Source organism: Cherax quadricarinatus, chromosome 49, assembly GCF_038502225.1.
Source record: "Cherax quadricarinatus isolate ZL_2023a chromosome 49, ASM3850222v1, whole genome shotgun sequence".
Lineage (NCBI taxonomy): Eukaryota > Metazoa > Arthropoda > Malacostraca > Decapoda > Parastacidae > Cherax > Cherax quadricarinatus.
In genome coordinates this window covers 9,660,424-9,683,034 of record NC_091340.1, presented here as the reverse complement: position 1 = coordinate 9,683,034, position 22,611 = coordinate 9,660,424, and the positions used below count along the sequence as shown (strand labels likewise).

The following is a 22,611-nucleotide window of genomic DNA, read 5'->3' as shown; positions in this document are numbered from 1 at the left end:
CTCAGGTTTAAGCCTTACTGTACCACAGAAAGTGAAACAGCAGCAGCGTACTACAAGACAGTAATAAACAGATACAAATCAAGATTTTGTTGTCAACAACGTGTCGCTCCTTCTCTGACTGACTTGGGAAATGTTTTCTCGGAGTGAAACATTGTCTCAGTCAAAGCTAACTATACGCAAATTTTAATTTCCACCATAAGAATATTATATGGAGACTTGTGTACAGGTCAGGACGTTTCGCCACTCATGGCGAAACGTCCTTTTTCAGTCAGTATCCTGAAACTTTTACAACCAAAGGCAATTGATTTTTACACTGCTGAGTCAAGGAGAATTCCCCTGTGCGTGCTGTATCTCTCTCGACAGTTGCTGAACACAGCATCAGCATGTGAGACGGGAATGTGAGGGGATCAGTCCCTTAGTCTTGAAGAAGTAAGTTAGAGGTAGTCAGTCCCTCATTATATAATTATAAATAATAATAATAATAATAATAATAATAATAATAATAATAATAATAATAATAATAATAATAATAATAATTATTATTATTATTATTATTATTATTATTATTATTATTGGGAAGTGCTCAACCTGTACTGATCAGACACCTCCTTGAAACTGGTTCTTAATCAGGTTCTGATCCAAGGCAGAGGAGAGTAGCTCCAATTCTTCGAATCAAGAACTACCACCAGGCCAGTTACACAATAAATAAATATTAAAGAAAACGAGGAACCTAGAAGAGAAAAAAGAAGGGTAACTTAATTTATATTTTCGAGGAGGTCACTAAAACATGATTTAGTGGCAAGATATTAATGAATTTCAGGAAAATGTCAGTGTAGAAAAATGATATATTGGGAGGACGATATTACGATGAATTTTAATTAAAATATTACGTAGAAGGGGCGTGAATTTCCATAGTGTAGGGACGACCTAGCATATTACGTTATAGAAGGCGCGCGTGCACACACAGGCGCGCGCGCACACACACACACACACACACACACACACACACACACACACACACACACACACACACACACACACACACACACCTCAACACGAGATTCAAGGAAATGTTTTCAGTGGAAACTGAAAGGACTCCAGCAAATTGTTGTATGTAGTGAGTCCAGGAAATGCTGGACTTACTACATACAACAGAGGAAGCTGCTACGTGAGCTAGATACTTCCAAGGTGTTGGGACCGAGCAACATCTCTCGGTGGGTCCTGAGAGAGGGAGCAGAGGCACTGTGTGTGCCATTAACAACAATCTTCAACACGGTTTCAGGAAAGGGAAATCTGTGTTGGAAATATACTGAAGTTTTACGATAAGGTGACGGAAGTTAGACAGGAGAGAGAGAGAGGGGGGTGGGTGGGTAGACTGATTTTCTTGGGCTGCAAGATGGCTCTCAACACAGTTCCGCACAAGAAATTAGTGCAAAAACTAGAGGAACATGCAGGAATAGCAGAAAGGGCATTGCAATGGATCAGAGAATACTTGAGAGGAAGGAAACAACGAGTGATGGTACGTGACAAGGTGTCAGAGTGGACGCCTGTGATGAGCGGAGTTCCACAAGGGTCAATCCTAGGGCCGGTGCTTTTACTGGTATATGTGAATGACATGAAGGAATAGATGTGAAACTTATGAGGAGAATTCAAGAGAATGAGGATCATTTGGGACTACAAAGGGATCTGGACAGGTTGTAAGTCTGGTCCAACAACTGGCTTCTGGCTCCAAATGAAAAGTCATGAAGACTGGAAAGGTGAAAGAAGGCCGGAGACAGAGGACAGGCTAGGCGGTCAAGGACTGTAAACCTCACTCAGAGAAAAGGATCTTCTGGTGAGTCTAATATCGAGCACATCTTCAGAGGGGCACATCAACCAAATAACTGTTGCAGAATATGGGCGCCTGGGGGACCTATGACACCTGAGTAAGGAATCATTAGCACTCTGTACACCGTGTGTGTCAGGCCTAAATTGGAGTATGCAACACCAGTATGGAACCCACATCTGGTCAAGTACGTCAAGAAATTAGACAAAGTGCAAAGGTTTGCAGTAAGACTGGTCTCGGAGCTAATGGGAATGTCCTACGAGGAGAGGTTAAGGGAAATCAATCTGACGACACTGGAGGACAGGAGAGAGTGGTGGGACTTGATAATGACATAAAATACTGAGAGGAATTGACAGGGTGGATAGGGACAGGATGTTTCGGATATAGGACAGAGCAACAAAGGGACGCAACTGGAAGTTGAAAACTCAGATGAGTCACAGGGATGTTAGGAAATATTTCTTCACCCACTGAGCTGTCAGGAAGTGGAACAATCTAAAGAGCGATGTAATGGAGGCAGGATGCATGCATAGCTTTAAGAAAAGGTATGTTAAGGCTCATGGAGCAGGGAGAGAGAGGACCTAGTAGCGACCAGTGAAGAGGTGGGGGCAGGAGGTATGACTCGACCCCTGCAACCACAATTAGGTGAGTATAATTAGGTGAGTACACACACACACACACACACACACACACACACACAGGAGCTGTGGCTCGACCACTGCAACCATTTACAGATGAGTACGCACACAAGATACCACCCACAACAGTGAACTAACGTTAACCCAGGTCCCTATTTACTGCTAGTTGACCAGGTATGTACACTCTGAGACAAGGCCAGGTGATAAGCCTTGACCCCCTAAAATCACACATAGGCCAAGACACATACTTATCGGTATATACACTGGCATACACGGAATTTTTTATTGTATAGTTTTCCTATCTAAAATGAGTGATTTATGCCTAACAAATATTCCTTTCGGAGAAGGAATACACCGCAGAGGTATCCCCTAGGTACGGAAGCAAACGAACATCAAGAACTACTCAAAATTATCATGCTTCTCGCGGTATCCATTGCAACAGTCACTCAATTGATATCCCCGTGAGGAAAGGTATTCCTTGCAAGGGGTCCAATACTTTTACCGCCAGTCACTTCTGAGAGCTGTGACCCTCCGTGTGTTGCTTCCTCGCCTGTTACTGGGGAGACAGGCTATTCAGTCCCTTGTTTGTGTCTCTCTCGTGGCCTTTGATCTAAACTTGTAAAGGTTAGAGCAACTACACCAATAATAATAATAATAATAATAATAATAATAATAATAATAATAATAATAATAATAATAATAATAATAATAATAATAATAATAATAATAATAAGAGGAAGAAGAAGAAGAAGAAGAAGAAGAAGAAGAAGAAGAAGAAGAAGAAGAAGAAGAAGAAGAAGAAGAAGAAGAAGAACAGGAAGAAGAAGAAGAAGAAGAAGAAGAAGAAGAAGAAGAAGAAGAAGAAGAAGAAGAAGAAGAAGAAGAAGAAGAAGAAGAAGAAGAAGAAGAAGAAGTGTATATGCTTCAGTCACGTCAGTCATGAAGTGTTCTTCATTTCCTTCATTTCATCAAGTGAATAACGCCATTTCTTAGCCGTTTAAAGTCTATCTACTACATGTCACCTGTTCACCTCCAGCCGAGAATACTTTAATCCCTAAAATATAGACTAATGTAAACAGTGTATATACACTGAGAGAGATACACCTCTCAGTGTATATACATTGAGACATATTTCCCAGTGTATATATCCACGAGCGTTTTCCACCTTCAGAAATCTCGCTTTTTTGACCCGTGTTGCTTATTATTATTAAAGATTAGCCGGTATTCTCCCGGCCCGGGCCTTTTCCAAGTTGTGGCCCGGCCTTGGCTTCCTCTTTAGGGAGTGTCTGAGACCTAAGTCTCCCATGGGAGGAGGCACAGGTACCTCCTCATCTTTGGAACCAACTGTTCCCAGGCCTAGCCACAAGCTAGGCCTCTCTGGTCTGCCATCCCCGCCACAAGGGGGCTAATGGGAATGACAGTGTTATGAGCTAAAGGCTCGGGCTCAGGCACCTACCCTGCCCTAGAAGGGCTAAGCATGGTGTCGATCCACCCGTGTTGCTATATTTTTATTGTTGCTAACAGATCATTGCTTATACATGTATATGTTTTTGAAAAGAAAATGGGATTAATTTTAGCAGAAATAACAGTAACTATTACAAATCTGGCATTAATAATAAAAAAACATGAAAAAATACCGGACAGACTGGAGAGCAAGGATGAATAACACGATGTAAAATGAGATTCATTGCAAAATGAACGAGAATGGGGATGAAAAATGGGCTGCAGTTGATTGCACAAAGGTTCATTTGAAAGATTATGGGGAACGACGAAGATCTCTGCAACAGTCGACTATCTGTATACATACTGTACAAGGAATATACTGTGTATACTGTATACCGTCTCTGTGTATGATCTCTGACGAATGTGTCTCTTGATGTCAACCAACTATGAGCAGTGTATATATACTTGTGTAGTGGTTTATAAAAATAATATAATAATAATAATAATAATAATAATAATAATAATAATAATAATAATAATAATAATAATAATAATAATATCTTTATATACTACAAGTACATGTACAAGGTATACAGACCATAGCTGACATCAGTGACATACTACTATATAGAAAGTCGCTTGTTATGCCGAGCAGTTCTCGCAAATTAGGTCAGTTTTGTCCCAGGATGCGACCCACACCAGTCAACTAACACCCAGGTACCCATTTTACTGATGGGTGAACATAGACAACCGGTGTAAGGAAACACGTCCGATGTTTCCACTCCTTCGCCGGGAATCGAACCCGGACTCTCACCGTGTGAAGCGAAAGCTTTTGCCACCAGCCCACGGAGCACCGTAAATATTTCGGTATACACGCGTGCGCGCACACACACACACATACACAACACACACACACACACACACACACACACACACACACACACACACACACACACACACACACACACACACACACACACACACACACATACATACATATATATATATATATATATATATATATATATATATATATATATATATATATATATATATATATATATATATATATATATATATATATATATATATATATATATATATATATATATATATATGCAAAACAACCACTCTGAAAGAATAGAGAAATTCCAAGCGATTTCGTGACTACTCACATTATCAAGGATAGTTCCTTGATAATGTGAGTAGTCACGAAAGCGCTTGGAATTTCTCTATTCTTTCAGAGTGGTTGTATTGCATATTTTGAAATCACCTGTTCACTGTGATCTTATTGCATATATATATATATATATATATATATATATATATATATATATATATATATATATATATATATATATATATATATATGTATACATATATATACACATTAGTTTCATTAATGTTAAGTGTTTGTTGTAGAATGGAAGCATCAGAGGGAGGCTGAGAGGTCGTCCAGAGCATCTTGGTGAGGAGAACAAACTGCTCTCTGGAGGCTGGTTGTCGTCTACACCTAGATTAGAATTGTAACACCTTGTCTTCTGACTCACTCCTAGTACATGCGGCAAGTCTAGATTATGCTTGTCGACTGCCGAGAATAATTTAATATTTTGGGGAGTGAGGTCTAGCTCCTGGAAGTTCTATTTTAGTTTTCGATCAACTGAAATGAAAGTGGCCCTGATGAGTGAGATACAGGTGTAACACTTAAGTAGTGTTATTGTCGAAATGTCTCGGCTGCGCAGCAGGCTCCATCAGTCGAGTACAGGCGAATATAACGCCGGAGACAGTAGAACAACTGGAAAGGTAATTTTGAGGTGAGCAGTCCCACAGCTTTGTAGCCTCACCTAGTTCTTCCACTGCCTTAACTCTCTTACACTGTAGAAAAGCTTCTTTATATCCGAGTTACTTATTCATTTGAGAAACTTTTACCCTTGTCCCTTGTTGATGGTTTATGAATGGTGACGAACATCAACCTGCTGACTCTGTCAATGATTCTGAGTGTTTTGTGTCATGTTTAGAACCTCGTTCATACTTCTTCCAGAGAAAGAAGGCCTACCCAGTATATTCTTTCTTCACACACACACACTCAGACACACACACACACACACACACACACTCAGACACACACACACACACACACACACACACACACACTCAGACACACACACACACACACACACACTCAGACACACACACACACACACACACACACACACTCAGACACACACACACACACACACACACACACTCAGACACACACACACACACACACACACACTCAGACACACACACACACACACACACACTCAGACACACACACACACACACACACACACACACACACACACACACACACACACACACACACACACACACACACACATATATATATATATATATATATATATATATATATATATATATATATATATATATATATATATATATATATATATATATATGTATAGGTAGTAGGTTGGTAGACAGCAACCACCCAGGGATGTACTACCGTCCTGCCAGATGAGTGTGAAACAGAAACCTGTAACTGTTTTGCATGATGGTAGGATTGCTGGTGTCTTTTTCTGTCTCACAAACACGCTAGATAACAGGGATATCTTGCTACTCCTACTTACACTTTGGTCACACTTCACAGACACGCACATGCATATATATATACATACATCTAGGTTTTTCCCCTTTTTCTAAATAGCTCTTGTTCTTCTTTATTTCTTCTATTGTCAATGTGGGGAAGTGGAAAAGAATCTTTCCTCCGTAAGCAATGCGTGTCGTATGAGGCGACTAAAATGCCGGGAGCAATGGGCTAGTAACCCCTTCTCCTATAGACATTTACTAAAAAAGAGAAGAAGAAAAACTTTATAAAACTGGGATGCTTAAATGTGCGTGGATGTAGTGCGGATGACAAGAAACAGATGATTGCTGATGTTATGAATGAAAAGAAGTTGGATGTCCTGGCCCTAAGCGAAACAAAGCTGAAGGGGATAGGGGAGTTTCGGTGGGGGGAAATAAATGGGATTAAATCTGGAGTATCTGAGAGAGTTAGAGCAAAGGAAGGGGTAGCAGTAATGTTGAATGATCAGTTATGGAAGGAGAAAAGAGAATATGAATGTGTAAATGCAAGAATTATGTGGATTAAAGTAAAGGTTGGATGCGAGAAGTGGGTCATAATAAGCGTGTATGCACCTGGAGAAGAGAGGAATGCAGAGGAGAGAGAGAGATTTTGGGAGATGTTAAGTGAATGTATAGGAGCCTTTGAACCAAGTGAGAGAGTAATTGTGGTAGGGGACCTAAATGCTAAAGTAGGAGAAACTTTTAGAGAGGGTGTGGTAGGTAAGTTTGGGGTGCCAGGTGTAAATGATAATGGAAGCCCTTTGATTGAACTTTGTATAGAAAGGGGTTTAGTTATAGGTAATACATATTTTAAGAAAAAGAGGATAAATAAGTATACAAGATATGATGTAGGGCGAAATGACAGTAGTTTGTTGGATTATGTATTGGTAGATAAAAGACTGTTGAGTAGACTTCAGGATGTACATGTTTATAGAGGGGCCACAGATATATCAGATCACTTTCTAGTTGTAGCTACACTGAGAGTAAAAGGTAGATGGGATACAAGGAGAATAGAAGCATCAGGGAAGAGAGAGGTGAAGGTTTATAAACTAAAAGAGGAGGCAGTTAGGGAAAGATATAAACAGCTATTGGAGGATAGATGGGCTAATGAGAGCATAGGCAATGGGGTCGAAGAGGTATGGGGTAGGTTTAAAAATGTAGTGTTAGAGTGTTCAGCAGACGTTTGTGGTTACAGGAAAGTGGGTGCAGGAGGGAAGAGGAGCGATTGGTGGAACGATGATGTAAAGAGAGTAGTAAGGGAGAAAAAGTTAGCATAAGAGAAGTTTTTACAAAGTAGAAGTGATGCAAGGAGGGAAGAGTATATGGAGAAAAAGAGAGAGGTTAAGAGAGTGGTGAAGCAATGTAAAACGAGAGCAAATGAGAGAGTGGGTGAAATGTTATCAACAAATTTTGTTGAAAATAAGAAAAAGTTTTGGAGTGAGAATAACAAGTTAAGGAAGCCTAGAGAACAAATGGATTTGTCAGTTAAAAATAGGAGAGGAGAGTTATTAAATGGAGAGTTAGAGGTATTGGGAAGATGGAGGGAATATTTTGAGGAATTGTTAAATGTTGATGAAGATAGGGAAGCTGTGATTTCGTGCATAGGGCAAGGAGGAATAACATCTTGTAGGAGTGAGGAAGAGCCAGTTGTGAGTGTGGGGGAAGTTCGTGAGGCAGTAGGTAAAATGAAAGGGGGTAAGGCAGCCGGGATTGATGGGATAAAGATAGAAATGCTAAAAGCAGGTGGGGATATAGTTTTGGAGTGGTTGGTGCAATTATTTAATAAATATATGGAAGAGGGTAAGGTACCTAGGGATTGGCAGAGAGCATGCATAGTTCCTTTGTATAAAGGCAAAGGGGACAAAAGAGAGTGCAAAAATTATAGGGGGATAAGTCTGTTGAGTATACCTGGTAAAGTGTATGGTAGAGTTATTATTGAAAGAATTAAAAGTAAGACGGAGAATAGGATAGCAGATGAACAAGGAGGCTTTAGGAAAGGTAGGGGGTGTGTGGACCAGGTGTTTACAGTGAAACATATAAGTGAACAGTATTTAGATAAGGCTAAAGAGGTCTTTGTGGCATTTATGGATTTGGAAAAGGCGTATGACAGGGTGGATAGGGGGGCAATGTGGCAGATGTTGCAGGTGTATGGTGTAGGAGGTAGGTTACTGAAAGCAGTGAAGAGTTTTTACGAGGATAGTGAGGCTCAAGTTAGAGTATGTAGGAAAGAGGGAAATTATTTCCCAGTAAAAGTAGGCCATAGACAAGGATGTGTGATGTCACCGTGGTTGTTTAATATATTTATAGATGGGGTTGTAAGAGAAGTAAATGCGAGGGTCTTGACAAGAGGCGTGGAGTTAAAAGATAAAGAATCACACATAAAGTGGGAGTTGTCACAGTTGCTCTTTGCTGATGACACTGTGCTCTTGGGAGATTCTGAAGAGAAGTTGCAGAGATTGGTGGATGAATTTGGTAGGGTGTGCAAAAGAAGAAAATTAAAAGTGAATACAGGAAAGAGTAAGGTTATGAGGATAACAAAAATATTAGGTGATGAAAGATTGGATATCAGATTGGAGGGAGAGAGTATGGAGGAGGTGAATGTATTCAGATATTTGGGAGTGGACGTGTCAGCGGATGGGTCTATGAAGGATGAGGTGAATCATAGAATTGATGAGGGGAAAAGGGTGAGTGGTGCACTTAGGAGTCTGTGGAGACAAAGAACTTTGTCCTTGGAGGCAAAGAGGGGAATGTATGAGAGTATAGTTTTACCAACACTCTTATATGGGTGTGAAGCATGGGTGATGAATGTTGCAGCGAGGAGAAGGCTGGAGGCAGTGGAGATGTCATGTCTGAGGGCAATGTGTGGTGTGAATATAATGCAGAGAATTCGTAGTTTGGAAGTTAGGAGGAGGTGCGGGATTACCAAAACTGTTGTCCAGAGGGCTGAGGAAGGGTTGTTGAGGTGGTTCGGACATGTAGAGAGAATGGAGCGAAACAGAATGACTTCAAGAGTGTATCAGTCTGTAGTGGAAGGAAGGCGGGGTAGGGGTCGGCCTAGGAAAGGTTGGAGGGAGGGGATAAAGGAGGTTTTGTGTGCGAGGGGCTTGGACTTCCAGCAGGCGTGCGTGAGCGTGTTTGATAGGAGTGAATGGAGACAAATGGTTTTTAATACTTGACGTGCTGTTGGAGTGTGAGCAAAGTAACATTTATGAAGGGGTTCAGGGAAACCGGCAGGCCGGACTTGAGTCCTGGAGATGGGAAGTACAGTGCCTGCACTCTGAAGGAAGGGTGTTAATGTTGCAGTTTAAAAACTAGTGTAAAGCACCCTTCTGGCAAGACAGTGATGGAGTGAATGATGGTGAAAGTTTTTCTTTTTCGGGCCACCCTGCCTTGGTGGGAATCGGCCAGTGTGATAATAAAAATAAAATAATATATATATGTATATATATATGTATATATATATATATATATATATATGTATATATATATATGTATATATATATGTATATATATATGTATATATATGTATATATATATGTATATATATATGTATATATATATATATATATATATATATATATATAGAGAGAGAGAGAGAGAGAGAGAGAGAGGCTGGAGAAGAGTTGCCTGCATATTTCGACACGGAGGTAAGCTCCGTGTTCACTACAAAACTCATACGATCTTCACCTGCCCTCCTTCCCTGTACAGTATGTCACCTCTATCCTTCTCTTATATCTTCCCAAGAATAATAAATATTTCACGTTAAGCGCTAAACGCACGTGGGTCATTCAGTGGAAGACGTGGTGGTGTAGGCTTGATCCTTCGTCTCTGAGCTCCAGACAGACGCGCTTTCACCAACATCTGTGAGCGGAGTTGTGCAGCTGGAGTGAAATGTTTTATCTAGAGTGAAGGATGTCCTTGTCGGGAATGTGTCGACACACTAGTGTGTCGACCCACTAGTGTGTCGACCCACTAGTGTGTCGACACACTAGTGTGTCGACCCACTAGTGTGTCGACACACTAGTGTGTCATATGTGGAACAAAATTCCCAGGTAGTGTAAAATTCACTGGTCAACAATTTTTGAAAAGTTTTGTGCTTCTTAAATAAGATTAGTTATTTCTTATGTATTTTCATGTCCTGAATCCAAATATCACATTGAAAAATGTTTATTGGCTTAAGGTTTACAGATACGAGACATGTAATATTTTATTATTTTATTATAACGTACAATATGTGTCAGTATGTTCAGAACTCTAATCCGTACCTACTCTCTGCCCTTTTGCCTGACGCTTATAGAGGACTGAGAGATTCATCTCTTGCCAATGTCCAGCAATAGTCTGCAAGCATTCTTGTGCCCCATTTGCCCTGGTACCATTTTTCCATGGTTGAAATATCTTAGTGGAACATTTCACCGTGCTAGTCACTAACTGCATCTAAATGTGAGTCAGAATAGTGGATTTTAAGTGACATGTTACATCCCATGTTCTTGACGGTCACGAAATTTTCAAATCTCACATCGGCTGCTAGGAGATTCCACTGCTGAAGACGAGAGCCTCGCAGCTCTGCCTTTTTGTGGGTAGTTGCAGATCCCTGACAAGGTCATGGAGTTCCCCTTTTGTTATGAGATGTGGCCTAGAGGAGTGTGCGTCATCAAAGTTTCGGTCACTGTGTAATCCAGCACTGTCATCCTTCTCTTCTTCCTCCTCACCACTTTCTTCATCTGACTCGAAGGTTACCGAAGTTGGTGCATCAGGAACAGGTAGACCTCCATGTGGAACTGGGCCAATACCTGATGGAATGTTTGGATATTCAATGGACTCCTTTTTTTTTCTTTGACAAGCACTTTTGTACTAGAGGTACCATGCAGACATAACAATGGTTGGTATGGTCTGTTGGCTCCCGCCATGTCATTGGCACAGCAAAAGGCATTCCTTTCCTCTTCCTGTTCAACCATTGGCGAAGGTCAGTAGGACAATTGTTGCAGCATGTGTGTGGAGCCCAGTTCTTATCCTGGTCACCAATCTTGCATCCAAAATATAGGTGATACGCCTTTCTAACCATAGCAGTTTATACTGCGCTTCTGTGATGCCAAGGTCACCTCACCACAAATGTAACAGAAGTTGTCTGCACTATTCACACAAGTACAAGACATCTGAAAGAAGAAAACAACAAACAATTAGAAAATAAACAGAAAATTGATTTATTAATTTAACATTATAATACAGAGCATGACAGCTAAGCAGAAGTATTTATATCATTCAGTAGGAAAATAAAATTAATATAATATGCCTCACATGCATATCAATAGTTTGCTCATTGAATATTTATTATAAGTTTAAAAAGTGTTTGGCTAAGAAAATCACCGACCTTTCACCTCAAAATATAAACTTGGACATCACAACCACCTTCTGTGACTGCTGGAACAATAATGGTCAATCATACTGTGAGTGTGGTAAGAAACACACTGCCACAAGACTGTTAGAACCTGTTGTGACACGTAGGTCTATACTTAAAAGTAGAGATAACAAATAATTTTAACCATCATATTCATTATCATTGACCTAAAATTAGTTGGAAATTGCTACTCTGGACTCGTAAACATTTCGGTTGTTGACCAGTGTTAGGTAGAATCATGGAGGGTTTTAAAACTATGTTGGGTACATAGATAACCTTCACATAGGAGACACAGACTTATGATGTGGTTTAGGTCTGACTTGGACCATTTACAAGTCATAATTTGACATGTAAATAGTCACAGTGTGACTTGTAAATGGTTCAGGTCAGACCGAAACGTCGTCGTAAGCTTCTCTTTCCTATGTGAGGGTTATTGTGCCTTTTTGTTCTATATGTTGGATAGATATACGAGTGTGTGTGTGTGTTGGGAGTGAGATCTATCTACCTAGCATAAAGCATCACATCTCCAACAGTGTGTCTTCATTCATGTGATTTTCCGTTTAATAGTGTCGACAGTTGTATACACATTCGGTGCTGGAACAATGTTGCTCAACGTGAATTTCGTAATCGCGTCAGATGTAAACTCATCTTCGCTGGTGGGAAATGTTTGCTCAACGAGCATTCCGTAATCACATCAGGGATCCAATAACATTCTGAAATATTAAAATATAGTTGCTGCTTCGATGTTTTTCCTTCGTAGGAGCCACTAACCTGGTTTATTGACTTTTCCAGAACTGAGTATGACTCAAAATTTTATTAAAACATGCTGAAAGCCCGTCATTTTGTTTTAGCAATAAACGTTTATCAGATTTACTAGTGTAGGGTAAAGTAAACTCAGTTAGGTTTCTGTGTTTACGATACCTTGGTAAACTGTTATCAGTGATGTAGTAGAGGTTTCTCTGTTAATCATCAGTCTTGTCTTCGTTAAAATATATTTTCATCCGCTGCGCTAGGCTCTGAGTGTCTCAGTCTGGAAACCCAAGTTTAGAGAACTGCTCCCAGATGGCTGTCGTTTCTTGATCCAGCAGACTGTGACTGCAGTTTCTGAGTGCTCTTAAAAAAAAGAGGTTCAACACAGTACCTTCACTTTTTAATTTCGATAAAGTACCGGCTAAATTAATAAATGTAATTAGTCAGGTGGGAAGCTTCCAGTCCAGTGTAAACTACTCTGCTTCCTACACGAAGACTACAATATCAAAGGAACGTATTTTATTTTGACGTTTCCGTTCAGATTTTAGTTTAATAAAGCGTACAATTTCGTACAATTACAATGCCGATAACAGATTTACACTATCCATAAAAGAAAATTTAGTGTCTATAATAAATTTACATTAACAATAACAAATTTTCGTTGCCCATAGCAAATTTACACTGTCCGTAACAAATTTACACTGACCATTAAAAATTTACACTGTCCGTAACAAATTTACACTGACCATTAAAAATTTACACTGTCCGTAACAAATTTACACTGACCATTAAAAATTTACACTGTCCGTAACAAATTTACACTGACCATTAAAAATTTACACTGTCCGTAACAAATTTACACTGACCATTAAAAATTTACACTGTCCGTAACAAATTTACACTCACCATAGCAAATTTACACTGTCTATAGCAGTTTTACACTGTCCATAGAAAATTTACACTATATGTAATAACAAATTTACACTGCCCTTAGCAAATACAGAAAGATCTTAATAGAACTGTACATCCTGCAACCAATCTACAAGATTCCTAAGAAATCTGTTCAACCCTTAAAAAATCTTTACAACCCTTATTAAATCTGTACTATCCTTAAATTCACACTGGACTTAAATTCCCACTGCCCTTAAATTCCCACTGCCCTTAAATTCCCACTGCCCTTAAATTCCCACTGCCCTTAACAATCTATCATGGCTGTCACTTGCGTCTGGTTGAGTACACCAACCAAATGGAATTTCTGAACTCTATGCTAAGTAAATACAATGACCGATCTTTGGCACTGACGGTGTTGGTAGTGGTGGTAGTGGTGGTAGTGGTGGTAGTGGTGGAAGTGGTGGCAGTGGTGGTAGTGGTGGTAGTGGTGGTAGTGGTGGTAGTGGTGGTAGTGGTGGTAGTGGTGGTAGTCGTGGTAGTGGTGGTAGTGTTGGTAGTGGTGGTAGTGGTGGTAGTCGTGGTAGTGGTGATAGTGGTGGTAATGGTGGTAGTGGTAGTAGTGGTAGTAGTGGTGGTAGTGTTGGTAGTGGTAGTAGTGGTGGTAGTGGTAATAGTGGTGGTAGTGGTAATAGTGGTGGTAGTTGAGACGGTGGCGGTGGTGGTAGTAGTAGTGGTGATAGTGATGGTAGTGGTGATGGTTGTGGCGGTGGTAGTGGTGATAGTGATGGTAGTTGAGATGGTGGCGGTGGTGGTAGTAGTAGTGATGATAGTGATGGTAGTGGTGATGGTTGTGGTGGTGGTAGTGGTGATAGTGATGGTAGGTGAGATACTGGCGGTGGTGGTAGTAGTAGTGGTGATAGTGATGGAAGCAGTAATGGTGGTGGTGCTGATGGTAGTGGTAATGGTGATTATGGTGAAGGTAATAGTGGTAGTGGTGGTGTTGGTGGTAGTGGTAATAGTAGCGGTGGTGTTCAAATGTTTCTGACAGTTGTTTCTCAGATGATAAATGGACTGACAGGTGTCAGCCTGATTCTCACTGAGATCTACGTCATTCAAGGTGCTTGAGTGATGGGTTTTCCAAGTTTATCTACTACACGAGGCTCATTAAGGCTGCATGTAACCTCTTCACCACCAGCCAAGAATACTTTAATACCTAAAATATTTATTAAAGTTAACTGATAGTGTATATACAATGCGAACTATACGTCTCTCGGTATATATTCATATATATATATATATATATATATATATATATATATATATATATATATATATATATATATATATATATATATATATATATATATATATATATATATATATATATATATATATATATATATATATATATATATATATATATATACATATTTTTTTTTTATTATTATCACACTGGCCGATTCCCACCAAGGCAGGGTGGTCCGAAAAAGAAAAACTTTCACCATCATTCACTCCATCACTGTCTTGCCAGAAGGGTGCTTTACACTACAGTTTTTAAACTGCAACATTAACACCCCTCCTTCAGAGTGCAGGCACTGTACTTCCCATCTCCAGGACTCAAGTCCGGCCTGCCGGTTTCCCTGAACCCCTTCATAAATGTTACTTTGCTCACACTCCAACAGCACGTCAAGTATTAAAAACCATTTGTCTCCATTCACTCCTATCAAACACGCTCACGCATGCCTGCTGGAAGTCCAAGCCCCTCGCACACAAAACCTCCTTTACCCCCTCCCTCCAACCTTTCCTAGGCCGACCCCTACCCCGCCTTCCTTCCACTACAGACTGATACACTCTTGAAGTTATTCTGTTTCTCTCCATTCTCTCCACATGTCCGAACCACCTCAACAACCCTTCCTCAGCCCTCTGGACAACAGTTTTGGTAATCCCGCACCTCCTCCTAACTTCCAAACTACGAATTCTCTGCATTATATTCACACCACACATTGCTCTCAGACATGACATCTCCACTGCCTCCAGCCTTCTCCTCGCTGCAACATTCATCACCCATGCTTTACACCCATATAAGAGCGTTGGTAAAACTATACTCTCATACATTCCCCTCTTTGCCTCCAAGGACAAAGTTCTTTGTCTCCAGAGACTCCTAAGTGCACCACTCACCCTTTTCCCCTCATCAATTCTATGATTCACCTCATCTTTCATAGACCCATCCGCTGACACGTCCACTCCCAAATATCTGAATACATTCACCTCCTCCATACTCTCTCCCTCCAATCTGATATCCAATCTTTCATCACCTAATCTTTTTGTTATCCTCATAACCTTACTCTTTCCTGTATTCACTTTCAATTTTCTTCTTTTGCACACCCTATCAAATTCATCCACCAATCTCTGCAACTTCTCTTCAGAATCTCCCAAGAGCACAGTGTCATCAGCAAAGAGCAACTGTGACAACTCCCACTTTATATATATATATATATATATACATATATATATATATATATATATATATATATATATATATATATATATATATATATATATATATATATATATATATATATATATATATATATATATATGCGACCTTCTTTTCTTCTTCTTCTTCTTCTTCTTCTTATTATTATTATTATTATTATTATTATTATCATCATCATCATCATGACCGTTATCATTATTCACGGAGAGGCGTAAAACCCGTGAGGGTCATATCGTACGCTCGTACGTTACGCCAGTGTCTGCCTTCAGACAATAAATTCTTTTTGAGTTAGTAGCAATTAGCTATGATACACAGTAGCTGGCGATGAATGTGTCAAGTTGCGATGGATGGACAAAGTTGAATGAAAAGATGATAATGAACAACTCAAGTTGGTAGCACAGAAAGCTTTCTGGTTGTCAAAGTTGACTCTGGCAACCTCCTACGTTGAGGATATATATATATATATATATATATATATATATATATATATATATATATATATATATATATATATATATATATATATATATATATATATATATATATATATATATATATATATATATATATATATATATATATATATATATATATATATACTCTAAACATTGAGTATGATTACGATCTATTGAATAGGTTTATTCATTAACGTGGATCTGGGAGTCTTTTAAGTTGATCATCGTGTGTGTGTGTGTGTGTGTGTGTGTGTGTGTGTGTGTGTGTGTGTGTGTGTTCACCTAATTGTCTGTGCAGGGCTCGAGTCTTAGCTCATAGCCCCACCTGTCAATCGTGTGCTACTGGGTTTACTTCTCCTGGCTGCTTGGGTCTCATTATACCCTTTCTTAAAACTATGTATGGATTTTGCTTGGTCACGGACCGGGCCGTAGGGGCGTTAATCCCCGAAACCATCTCCAGGTATCTCCAGGTATCTCCAGGTATCTCCAGGTATCTCCAGGTATACCACTTCGCTGCTTAGATCATTCCACTTCCTGACTAATCTGAGGTTAACATATCTGCGATTTATCTCTATTTTTAACTACCAACTGTGCCCTCGTATACCTGTTTCTTGCCTCTTCAATAACTTGTCCCTGTCTGTTGTATCAGTTCCTTTCGGTATTTTGTAAATTGTCATCATGTCTCCTCTGGTCTTTTTGTCCTCTATTGGCATCATGTTTAGCTCCTTACAGCTCATACCCCCCTCAGCCTCGGTTCGGTTTCGTTGCAATCCTCTGCATTTTTCCTGTTTCTTGGTCCCTTGACCAGGTGTAGGCTCCATGCTGGTGCTGCATACTTCAGGATGGGACTGATGTATGTCGTAAATAGTGCAGGAATGGCTGTTCATTGTGATTGTTTAAAGCTATACTAAGAAATGCTAGATACACATTTCTTGTAGAGGTTATTTAGTTGATGTGTACCACAAGTGATATGTTGTGTCATTCTCACCCCCAGATCCTCTTTGAGAGAAGTTTAAAATCTCATTTTCCTCAGCGTATGTGCAGTTTATCATCTCTTTTTGCCCTTCTTCAATTTCATAACCTCTGCACAAGCTGGTGTTGATCGCCAGTAATCACTCTAAGAACAATTCTCAGACATATTCAAGTCTGTTGGCAAACATTCCTTGTCCTCTCCAGTTTATATTTTACTCATTAATTTTTACACCTCTAGCAAGTTCAAGTAAATCAGAAAGAGTACTGGTCCTAGTAGTCGTCCTGGGGGATCCCATACTTGTCGTGCTTCCTCATTCTGTCATCTCTTCCTAGACAATCCTTCTTTGTTTGTTTTTGTTTTATACTGTTAGGTATTCCTTGATTGGTTGTAGAGCTTTCACTGTTATTCCTGCCTACTTTATTAGCGTCTATCTTAGTATCTTAGGTGGTACTCTGTGCAGTTCACGACTACACTCCAAAAATCTGCTGTCCACCCATCCTTCTCTCTCTCTCTCTCTCTCTCTCTCTCTCTCTCTCTCTCTCTCTTTTTGTTGCAAGGTTTGTGAGCTGACAGGATTCACCATCTCTGAAACAGTGCTACCTGTTGTTAATGAACTCGCTACTTTCAAGGTGCTCTACTACTCTTTTCCTGATAATCATCTCCATAACCTTATGCACTATACGTGTCAGTTACACTGCCCTGTAATTTAACACTACCTGTCTGTCCTCTTTTTTAAATAACGGGACAGCGTTTGCTGTCTTCCACACCTTTGGCAGTTGCCCTCATCGATTAACATGATGATTTTAGTTGGTGGTACACACGGTGCTTCTGTTCCTTCTTTCAGCATCCATTAATTGATATTGTCTACCCCCATTGCCATCGAGTTATTCAATTCACTCAGTAGTTTCTTCTGCTATGTGTACTGTGTCCTGGACTCGGTACTGCGCTCCTTCGCTTCGACGCTCTGGTAATGTCAGTATTTCATCTGGGAACACATTCTTAACACTTTCATTCAGCTCCTCACAGATTTTTTGGCCATTTAATGGGAGATCTCCTTTTCTCTTTTTTAGTCTTATTCCCTAGTCCTTTATTGCTGTCTTCCTTCCATTGTGACTGAATAGCAACTTTCGTCCAGATACTGTATCAGTCTCAAACTGCCGATCAGTCCATCTTCGTACCTCTCTGTGCTCGTTTCAGGCTCTTATGTTCGCATTCTTGTTTTTCGCTGTTCTTCGGTTGCAATATTTTTTCCACGTTCTTGCAATGCTAGCTTCTCCCTCTCCGCACCTCTGGTTGGTTCATAAACTCACTCTTTTCTCACCACTTCTCTTCCTGGATATGAATTTCTCTGCCTCCCAGTACTTTCCAGCCACAGACTCCATCCTCTCGTGCAGTGTTCCTCCTCCTTCCAGTTCCTTTTACCACTGTACTGGATCCAGGATATTTTCCCATATCTGTGTAATCTCTTTCGAAGTTTGGTTCCTCTCTTCTTGTGCAACATTTCATCTGTGTTTCCTCGCACAAGATATTCGAGAGTGGTTAATGCGTGGCAGCTAGTACCAGAAGGCCTTTTACATTGTATCTCACCTTCATCAGATGCGCTTAGGGTGAATACCAGGTCCAGTCTTGCTGGTTCATTCCATCGGATTGTGTCTGATTTTTAACCAAAAATATCTTAATTTTAATGGAAAATTTGAAATTTCCTACACATGATTAGCAACTTTCGACCTCAAAAAAAAAAAATAATAAAATATTGAGAAATATCAAGATTTTTTACTTTATAATAATTAAAAAAAAATTGACTCAGTTTTCACCTTAAAATACCGCTTAGAAAACAATTATGATTCAAAATTATGATAATTTATGCGTTGCTATGACTCACGAATTCGTAATGACACGATTGCAAACAAACCGCGGGTTCAAATTCCGCCCGTGGTATGGTTTTTTATGCGTTTCTACGCTACACAACATCAATTTATGCGTTGCTACGCTACACAACATCAATTTATGCGTTGCTACGCTACACAACATCAATTTATGCGTTGCTACGCTACACAACATCAATTTATGCGTTGCTACGCTACACAACATCAATTTATGCGTTGCTACGCTACACAACATCAATTTATGCGTTGCTACGCTACACAACATCAATTTATGCGTTGCTACGCTACACAACATCAATTTATGCGTTGCTACGCTACACAACATCAATTTATGCGTTGCTACGCTACACAACATCAATTTCGTTTGTCTTAAATCCCTTACAGGAGATACCGCGGGTCAAGCTTAACACAGAGCGGAACGTTCCTCCTGTGAAAGCTTTTTTTTTGCAGCTTGAGTGTGTCACATCAAACCCACACATCTCACTCGTACATTTGCCTGTCCTCAGACTGCTGCGCGAAGTATCTGCGCTGGTTGATTAATGGGGGTTGAAGACTGTCTACTACACGAGGCTCGTTAAGGCAGCACCACTCAAGAATACTTTAATACCTAAAATAGGGATTAAATCAAATTGAGAGACACATCTCTTGGTGTATGTCTCTCATACACCGAGAGGTATATTATTATTATTATTATTATTATTATTATTATTATTATTATTATTATTATTATTATTATTATTATTATTATTATTATTATTATTATTATTATTATAAAATTGTAAAAAGTAGTAGCGGTCATAAAGCACCTGAAAAATGGGAGGAAATTAGGTTCGATCCGAGGAAGAAGAGGAGAAAGTAGCTGTGATTCCCTGGATCAAAAGCCCTTCGTCAGCATCAAAGGGCACCCTCCCTCACCTCTCTCTCTCCCTTTGAAAGAACAGCTTAGTTGTGTGACGACACAGGAGTGGTACCTATCTTCCTACGTAGGTGCTTCGACTCCCGCAGATTCATTAGCACCTGAGGACGGTATCTGGAGAATAAGCAGCTTCTAGTTAGTTAACTAGTTAGTTAACTAGTTAGTTAACTAGTTAGTTAACTAGTTAGTTAACTAGTTAGTTAACTAGTTAGTTAGGTTTCAGGCTTCCAGAGTGCATGAGTCATTAAAGTTGTGCAAGATTACGTTTATCCTTAAACAAAGGTTTACTGACAGGTTAGTGTATATGTACACTGAAATATACCTCTCTGTGTGTATATACACTGATATACACTTCCCAGTGCATATACACGTAGTGATGCGCACCTTTCCGTGCATTTACATTGAGAGATGTACACTTCTGCAGCCTACATGAGTAGCATTGGCCAGTAGGCCTACTGCAGTGTCCCTTCATTTTTATACATTTTTTAGTCCTCGGTAAATGACGTTGTTAAGGAGCAGGTGGCCACCTTCTGTGTGCTTTTCTTATGTACCTACCTTCAGTAGGTACCTATGTATCTTATAAGTACATATACAACACCGATAGGTTAAGGAAACATATGTATAATACTTAGATAAAGATATCCAAGATATATATCTTATCACCCATGTAGCTAGATTCAGTAGGAGCCAGTGTACCTACCTTCAGCAGGTACGTAGAGGTTGAGGTAGAGGCAGTCTTCACTTTGTCGTCTTAGAGCCGGCAGACAGCGTCGCAGAGCCTGCAGTCTTCCTCTTGACATCCTCGTCAGGGCTGCTGTTTCGTTTGATATATCCGGCAGTCTCTGTGGGCACGCTGGGCCGAAGTGGATAGCCTCGTGCACACCTACCCACTGCGACAGTGTTCTGGTGGGACTGAACCTATTAGCACCCACTGGGGGAGTGGCATAGGGCACCCCGAGGTATATAGCCACCTGTGCTCCATACCCACTCAAAGGCCGGTAAAACCCTCGTAGCTGTCCGTACTTGGTGGTGATAATTGGTGTCTTTTTCTGGGTTTCTGTAGCGGCTTTCACTAACACTACGAACACCACACACAACACCCGCAACACCTTCACTCTCTCCTGCACCCGCATGTTTCCCTATCTTCAACTCAGCGTCTCATAACATACTTCTCAATCGATTCTATCTGACGCAGAGAACATAAATCAAGTCGCGTTTAGTCAGAATATTGTTTATCATCGCAGTTATCCAGTTTGCCTTATATTTTCCTTGAATTTAATTAACCGGCTATATCACTAGTGCTCAGCATGTATTTATAGCCATAGATGACACTAAACATATTCTTAAGCACTCAATTCACCAGCTATACATTTTTTTTACGTTTTATGTACTCAAAAAATATATATTCGGCATTCATTTTGTTTTCATTCCGCCGGCTATAAACACGTATAATTTTTTTCTAACATGAGGTCACTTTAAGACGATAATGGGGCATGGTTTTTGAGATGTCCGATCACTGAAGAGGAGACAAGGACGAGGAAGGAGTGACGAGTATACTTCCCCACTGACGTCCACAAGCAGACTGGCATACGCGAGAGGTGGGAGGCTGGCCTTTCTCCCTCCTGCAGGAGGAGGTGACAGGGGATTCGATCCCCCTCTCCCTCCCCTTCGTGGGATGCCCCTTGGGGAGGTACTCACCCCTAGGGGAGGTACCCGCTGCAAGGGAAGCGGATTGAAAGGGAAGTGAGGCGAAAAGAGTGAGTAAAGCGGGTTATCTAAGAATGGAAAGCACGGGAAATGTTAGTGAGTAGACTCTCTGGAAATGTGAGTGAGTAGACTCTCTGGAAATGTTAGTGAGTAGACTCTCTGGAAATGTGAGTAAGTAAACTCTCTGAAAATATTAGTGAATAGACTCTCAGGAAATATTAGTGAGTCGACTCTCTGGAAATATTAGTGAATATGTGCTCTGGAAATGTTAGTGAGTAGACTCGCTGGAAATGTTACTGAGTAGATTCTCTGGAAATGTGAGTGAATAGACTCTGGAAATATTAGTGAATTGATTATGGAAATGAGAGTGAGTAGACTCTCTGGAAATATCAGTGAATAGACTCTCGAAATGTTATTGAGTCGACTGAAGGCAAAATTACACGCCTCTTGTAAACTGGCCGTGGTTGTCCTGGCGAGAATAACAGAGGTCAATAGCTTCACTTCCCGGATACAGGTAATCTTGGATATATTCCGGATTAGTGAGCAGCCGAGCTGAGGGCCGTTGTGGAATGCACCAGACTGATCACAGCTCATCACTCTCTGAGGCTAT

General features: G+C 40.1%; 1 protein-coding gene across 1 annotated transcript in view; it reads right to left on the bottom strand.

Moving 5' to 3' along the window:
* The window catches only part of LOC128696944 (neuroligin-4, X-linked-like), a 156,353-nt gene extending 134,501 nt beyond the window's left edge, over nucleotides 1–21,852 (bottom strand). Inside the window, exon 1 of the mRNA XM_070095182.1 lies at nucleotides 20,995–21,852. Coding sequence (XP_069951283.1) covers nucleotides 20,995–21,427 — 433 coding nt within the window. The 5' untranslated portion in view covers nucleotides 21,428–21,852. The remainder of the gene's footprint in view (nucleotides 1–20,994) is intronic.
* Nucleotides 21,853–22,611: the final 759 nt, after the last annotated feature.